At 53.4% G+C, this 6,839-nt stretch overlaps 2 protein-coding genes across 2 annotated transcripts; one reads left to right on the top strand and one right to left on the bottom strand.

Moving 5' to 3' along the window:
- Nucleotides 1-1,230: 1,230 nt before the first annotated feature.
- On the top strand, nt 1,231-4,080 carry LOC125520537. Its single transcript, XM_048685490.1, has one exon. The coding sequence runs from the start codon at nt 1,783-1,785 to the stop codon at nt 2,950-2,952; it is 1,170 nt and encodes a 389-aa protein (XP_048541447.1). The 5' UTR covers nt 1,231-1,782; the 3' UTR covers nt 2,953-4,080.
- A 153-nt stretch (nt 4,081-4,233) lies between these two features.
- LOC125520536 (BTB/POZ domain-containing protein At5g41330-like) lies at nt 4,234-5,940 on the bottom strand. The gene has a single exon (XM_048685489.1). The coding sequence runs from the start codon at nt 5,901-5,903 to the stop codon at nt 4,455-4,457; it is 1,449 nt and encodes a 482-aa protein (XP_048541446.1). The 5' UTR covers nt 5,904-5,940; the 3' UTR covers nt 4,234-4,454.
- Between the last annotated feature and the right edge of the window lie 899 nt (nt 5,941-6,839).

The raw sequence follows: 6,839 nt of genomic DNA, 5'->3' as shown, positions 1-6,839 counted from the left end.
CCATGAGTGCACCACACGGCCCCGGCGATGCTCCATCCTAGCTCCGGCGGCCCCCATTGCAGCACTTTCATTTGACCTCAATGCAGCAGCGTGGTCTCTTGTTACACCGGGCAGTAGCGTCCACGGCCGGCCTGCAGCATGGGCTGATGCCCCGTCATGGCAACAGAAAACCATGCAGTGTCGCCGCGCAAGCGGGTGACGCGGGCTTGCAGCACCTCCCCTCGTCTCCCTCTGCAGTCGCGGCGCCCCGCGACAGATTTCTCATTTGGGTGCCCTGATTTGCAGCAAGGGGCTCTGATTTGGGAGGTGGCAGCGAATTTTTATAGATGGGAGAGGAGGTGAGCGTGGTGCTGGTTGGTGGTGGCGGCATGGCCGCCTGCTGCGGTGGTGGAGGATCCGATGAGAGAGAGAAAGAGAGAAAGGAGCGTTCTCAGCAGGCCCCCGTTGCAGATTTAGGTGGTGGCACTGTGGAAGGGGCTTCAAGGGAGTTGCCGGAGTGGAGGATAGAAGAGTACGAAGTGGTCAAACACAGGGAGGGAGAACATGTGGGTGTGATTCGCGGCGTGAGATAAGGGCATCTCCAGCCGCGCCCCAGGAAGGCCTCCCCAGGCGTTTTTTTTGCGCCGGCGCCGAAAAATCGGCCCAGTCACGCCCCCAGGAGCCCGATTTTCGTCGGCTTGGGCCGAAAACAGCGCCGGCGGACCCAGGCCGAACCCGGCGCGCTGGGGAGCGCCCGGGGCGCCGGGGCGAACTGTTTTGGCGCGAAACAGCCGCGGGCCCGCCGCGTCAGCGACTCTACCCTCTTCTCGGCCCTTCGTCGTCCTCATCGCCTCGTTTCTCGCGGCGAATCAATGCCAAAGCTGCCGCGCCGGTCAGCCTCCCCCACATGCCGCTTCGTCCTCGTCGAGCCCAAGCCGAAGCCCGGCCTCCCCGTGGAGTACGAGGAGATAGCCCGGCGTGGCTTCTCCGACGAGGACGCCCTGCGGTGGGCGTGGGACGACTACCTCCGCGACGAGATGGTCCGGCAGCGCCGGGCCCTGGAGGAGATCGCCTCCCGTAAGCGTGGGCGCGAGGACGAGCACGGCGTCGTGGTCCTCAGCAACGACGATGACGACGCCCCTGGACCGTCCAACCCGCCGCGCCAACCGGGGGAAGGATGCAGCAGGGACGGTGGAGGCGTCGGCGGGGGCGACGACGACGACGACGACGGCAGTGACTACACGCGGTTCTACCGCCTCCTCGGCATGTAGAACCGCGTGGGCGGGCGGCGAGGCAGGCGGGGAGGGAGACGGCGGGGATAGCCCGCGGTAGTTTTTCCTTTTTTTATAAAGTATGTTTAAATTTGAACGAACTCGCCGATGTTTGCGTTAAATTTGAGTCGTGTTTGCGCCGTATTTGACTTTTTTAAAATCCCGTGGGGGGCCGTGACTGGGGAACATCACGCCCTCAATGCGCGGTTTAGCGCCGGTGCGCCCTCAGGGGCGATTTTTTGCCCCTCCTGAGGGGCCAACGGCTGAAGATGCCTTAAGGCACGAGAGGAAGCGGTGCCTGGGTCCATACCGAGACGCGTGGCGATCGTGGGGAGCGGCTGATTTGTTCCCAGAAATCAGTCGGGCAATTTAAAGAGATTTCCTTCGTATATAGCCTGGACTCCACAGAAAAGCTACCGGAAAAAAAAACGGGATCGATCGGATCCGGAACGAAGTAGTTGAGAGATCTTTCATAAATTGGAACGGACTCGTCCTAAGATCTCTGTGTAAAGAGGACGTGTATCCCACGACGATGGCCGCGTCGGGAGGCTCGTCCGGCGGGTGCACATGGCCGGACCTCCAGCCGGAGATGTTGGGCGTCGTGCTCTCGCGGCTGCCGTCGCACGGCGACCGCGTCCGCTTCGCCGCAGTCTGCCGCCCATGGCGCTCCACCGCGCGGCTGCTGCGTCCGCTACCCCTGCTGCTCCCGTGGCTCGCCCTCTGCGACGGCACCTTCCTCAGCCTCCCCGACGGCGCCGTCCACCGCCTGCCCGTTGCGGACGACGGCGTCTCCATCCGGGCCTCCACCGGCAGCAGGCTCTTCCTCGTGCACGGCGACGACGAGTGCTCCCTGACGAACCCTTCCCCGGTAACGACGACCCCTGTCCCTGAGGCCGCCGGCTGGTTCCGAGAAAACCCGACCGTCCTGAAGGTGTTAATGTCCGATCACCTCGTCGCCGCCCTGGTGGAGTCCAAAGGCATCTACGGTTCCACGACCACGAAAGTCATCATCTCTACCCGTGGGCAGCCATGGGACACCACGAGGTGCTCCACGACGGAGTGGGCGGCGCCTGAAGACAGCTTCGCCATAGATATTGCGCTCTTCAAAGGAAAGCTCTGCGTCCTCCTCGACACAGGAGACGAGGACGAGGGATATGGACAGAGGCATGAGCTTCGTGTCCTGGACGACGGCCACGAGCAGACAACCATCCAGGGAACCCCAATCGCCGGGTTTGAGGACGACTTTGATCCTTACGAGACTGACGCGTACGGGCAGCGGCACTACCTCGTCGTCTCCGGCGATCGGCTGCTGATGGTGCAACGATGGATCAACCTGCCGCCAATATTTCCAATCGACTCGGGGATCGAGAAGCGGACTCGACTCTTCAAGGTCTTCCAAGCAACGGGCCTGAGCAGCGGCTGCGGACAATGGACCGAGGTCGATAGGTTGACGGGGTGCGCGCTCTTTGTCAGCGAAGGCTGCTCGGAGTCTCTCCCAGCCGGGGGTCAATCTAGCGGCGTCGGAGTTCGAGAAGACTGCATCTACTTCATGAACGGCGACACTTGTGAGAATCCCTTTCCAGACTCCGGCGTGTACAACATGAGAGACCAGACAGTGGCGCCGTTGCTGCCGGCGACGGTGGCGGTGCCCGCAGCCGGCTACGGTCCATGGTCTCCAACTTGGCTTTTCCCAGAGACTTGAGTTAAGCTAGGTGGGAGGTACTACCAGTTAAGATTTCCTTAGATGTTGTAATATGTATTGGTCACATTTTTATCTTATTCACAATACCCATTAGACACTTCTAAAGCATATGGTCGAGACTGAAGAGATAATCTTCTGTGTGGTATGGGGATATGGAATTGAATCCAAAACTAGAGTCTGCAGATCTGCACAGGCAGGGTGTAGAGCTTGTGCACAAGCAGACCCACAGAAGCAAGGTATGCCAAAACTCCTGTAAAGATATTGGGTATTGCAGTTTTAAGAAAAATATAAACTAGAAAGATTTTTGCTTTAACTATAGCAACAAACAGTCTCCCCTACTACATGTGATATATCATCAGAAAAGGGTAAAAGGTTCAAAGCTATCAAATGATTTGATTGCGAAATAGTGAGGTAAATATATAGAAACCTAATGTACGGAACTCCAGATATTTATTGGTAGTTTAGGAGGTCAACTGAAAGATGTTAGTGGGTTTTACTTGTTGAGCTGTGTAATCAAATCCATTGAGTTCATATTTCGGATGTTTGCATAGCTGGTTAATTGCAATGTCCAATTTATGATGGATCATGATGAAATGTGATAGTTCAAGACAGAAGTCAGAACCAGTTGAAATTCCAGCATCTATCAGATCAGCCTCCATAATCAAATGCCATAAAAACAAACAATAATCATTGTCGAGTTTGAAATTCCTAATCTTATGCACTTCTATAATTCCTAACCATAAAACTTATCTTACACATGTTACTCAAACTGAATCCTTTAATGTGCACTCTGGTGAAGACGTGAGTAATAAGATTGAGTGCAGCTGTGCAGGTACAAAAACTGACTTTGTATGATTAGATTAAATAAATTGCCAGGATGATGTCATATTAGTTTGCAAACAAAATTTAGAAGCATATTAACTTGCAACTTTGCATCATATAAGGTGTGCTCATTACCAAACACTGTCCAGAGCAACAAGCAATTAACATAGACCATAACTTCTGATGAAAAACAGACTACTGCAAAAGCGTGTTGTAACACATTTGCATGTCATGCTGGAATGTGATTGAGATTCTAAAAGGTTTTCTCCTCAAACATGAGCTACTAGAAGATGTTAATCTAATGTCCAAAAAAGAGATTAATGATTAGATTAATTCACATGCTACTTTTGTGAATTTTTATTTACAGTGACCAAAAGGAATACCTCAGTTACACAAAAGAACCAAGGAATTCTGGTTAGCAATCAATTCTACTTGATTTTTGCTTACAGAAATGTGGTCTATGATTCTGTTGATCTTTTCTTTGGGTAATAAAAAACTTAGGCAGATTATAAAATTATAGTGTAGAATGTTCTTTGACCTAATAAAAAAGGAAAAACAAGGTGAACGTTCTCAAACCTTAATGCAACATCACAAAACAAATACCGAAACTACATTGATAGAGGTGAACAAGAACAGAACCAAATTTGAGACTTCTTACATGTTTAGTCTTGTTCCTCTGCTCAGAGATTACCTGATATTGCCCCAGAAGCACTATCCCACACCTCAATAGACCGATGATCAACTCTAGCCAATGCCATCCTGCTGCCTCCGAAGGCCCAGCTCACGATCTTGGCCTTCTCCTCGCCGTCTGCAGTGACCATCGATGGCCCATTCCCTACCCAGTTCTTCCTCATCACCTTCTTCTCCCCAGCCTCTGATGTAATTTCCACCTGTGTCCACACCTCAACATATGCGTCCCGTGCCACAAACACCCAATTACGGTAGCACTCAATTCTACAGTTATTCCCATCCTTCCTGCGAGATGCTGTGGCAGCTCCGGCCCTTTGTCGGTCTCCGATGCACACCCAAGGATCAACACTGGTGCCATCACCACTAAGTCTCCTCAAGTCAGCCATGAAAACCTCACCTGAGGCAGCCCCCACCTTAAACAATGCCGACAGTGAGTCTGATGCAGCAACATCTGCAAAGCAATCCTCCTCCTCCCTCACCTCCCACACCGGCACCGTCGAGCTTGCCCGGACGTCCCACAGGCGTATGTCACCCACCATTCCAGCCGGCCCGGAGTGCGATCCGGCCGCAAGCAAGAGATTGTGCCCAGCAAGCCAACTGAGCTTGGTCGGTGGTATTGCTGCCTCGACGTCCGCACCGAACACCTCCTTCCTCCCGATTTCCAGCACAGGTGACAGAGAATTCAGATCGAACGCCACCACGGCGCTCGAATTCCGTCGCGCGGACTCGAAGCTGGCAAATAGCCACTGTGACGCCGTTTCTGAGGCCGCTGTGGCGGCCATAGACAGCACAGAAGAAGAAGGCGAGTCTGGCCAATATAGAGCCTCCGAAGCCGTGGCAGGGGCGTCGCCCGGGAACCGGCAGAGCTGGACGCCAGGAAAGTCGCGGGCGCCAGCGAGGGCGAGGGCGGGGGACACCGCGACGAGCGAGTCGATGGTGGGGAGCGGCGTCAGGACGCTGGTGCGGGAGGCGAGCACGGCGTCAAAGCTGGTGACGACCCCGCCGTGCGCGGCGACGAGGGAGGCCGCGTGCGGGGAGGGGGATATGGCCACGGCGGAGGGAGCGACGCGGCCGGTGAGGGGAAGGAGGGCGGTGGGGCGCAGAGAGAGGGGGGAGAAGGTGGACGCCGGGGAGAGGGAGGCGAGGAGGAGGCCGTCGAGTGAGAAGTGCCGAGCCTCGGCGAGGAGAGCGGCGGAGGGAGGAGGAGACGCGAGGCGGCCACTGCGGAGGAAGGAGAGGATGCCGGCGAACAGGCGAGGGTCGCGGTCGAGGAAGTGTGGCGCGTCGGCGGGTGAGGGGCCAAGGGAGGCGAGAGGGGAGGAAGCGCCTGCGCGGGAGAGGGTGGCTGCGGTGGTCTGGAAGAGCTCGCCGCCGACGTTGAGGGTGACGACGGAGGTGGACGCCATGGGTGGGGATGGGGAATTCTCGGTGGAAGCCATGGGCGTTGACTAGAGTGACATGTTTTTCTCTAGGGGATCGAGCGATTATTTTGGTTGGGCCGAAACATGTAATGGGCCCGATAGTCGGCCGCCGAAAGAGTTCGGATTTCCCCGGGATTTTTCATACGTACATTTCCTTATATCATTAGTCACGAATTTAGAATCTCGGATGTTGAGGCTCACAATCTCCTTTCAAATCCTGGTGCTCGCATTATTCTTGGATTTATTTCAGGATTTCCGGCGATGCCCTTTTAGTGGGAGGAGACGTTCCTGTCGACGATGAGGCGCCTACGGTGATTTCGTAAATCGCAAGATGATATGCCGGGTCAGTCTCTCGAAGGTGCTCATAGGGATAGGGTGTGCGTCTGTGCGTTCATAGGAATGAGTGTATGCGCGTGTATATGAGCGCTTGTGTTTGTACTAATGCTCAAAAAAAAATCTCCTCAAGCATAGTCTTGCATTAGAATTTGAACGTCATATTTGTTTAGGCCAACCTAGTAACTTTCTCTTATTCTTGTAAACGTTGTGGACATAATAAAGCTTGCGAGTTTATCTAAAAAAACATTCCCTTGCCCTAAAAAAAGCAATGCAGAAATTTTTTCCTTTTGGTCTTTGGCATCTATACAATTTCCAATATACATTTTCCTGGTTTAGACTTCACTACGACCATCGATATATATATATTATTATACCACTTGATTTTTTTTAGTTTTGTTGGTTACATGAGTTAGTAAATGTACAAGAAAAAAAGATAAAATTATTTTAATTAGAAAACTGATGACTTTAGTCAGTAGGAAATTTTCCTTCAAAATGACGGTTTGAATCAAAATGTACGCGAACTTAGCATAACTCAGATGATTAGCTTCCCTGTGGTGGAACTAGCACACTCGGATTTAAGACTTAGACTCGACACGGGTACTTGCATTTCTTTTTTCA

Source organism: Triticum urartu, chromosome 7 (assembly GCF_003073215.2).
Source record: "Triticum urartu cultivar G1812 chromosome 7, Tu2.1, whole genome shotgun sequence".
Lineage (NCBI taxonomy): Eukaryota > Viridiplantae > Streptophyta > Magnoliopsida > Poales > Poaceae > Triticum > Triticum urartu.
The sequence above is the reverse complement of the archived record's forward strand: the minus strand, read 5'-3'. Positions and strand labels throughout refer to the sequence as shown.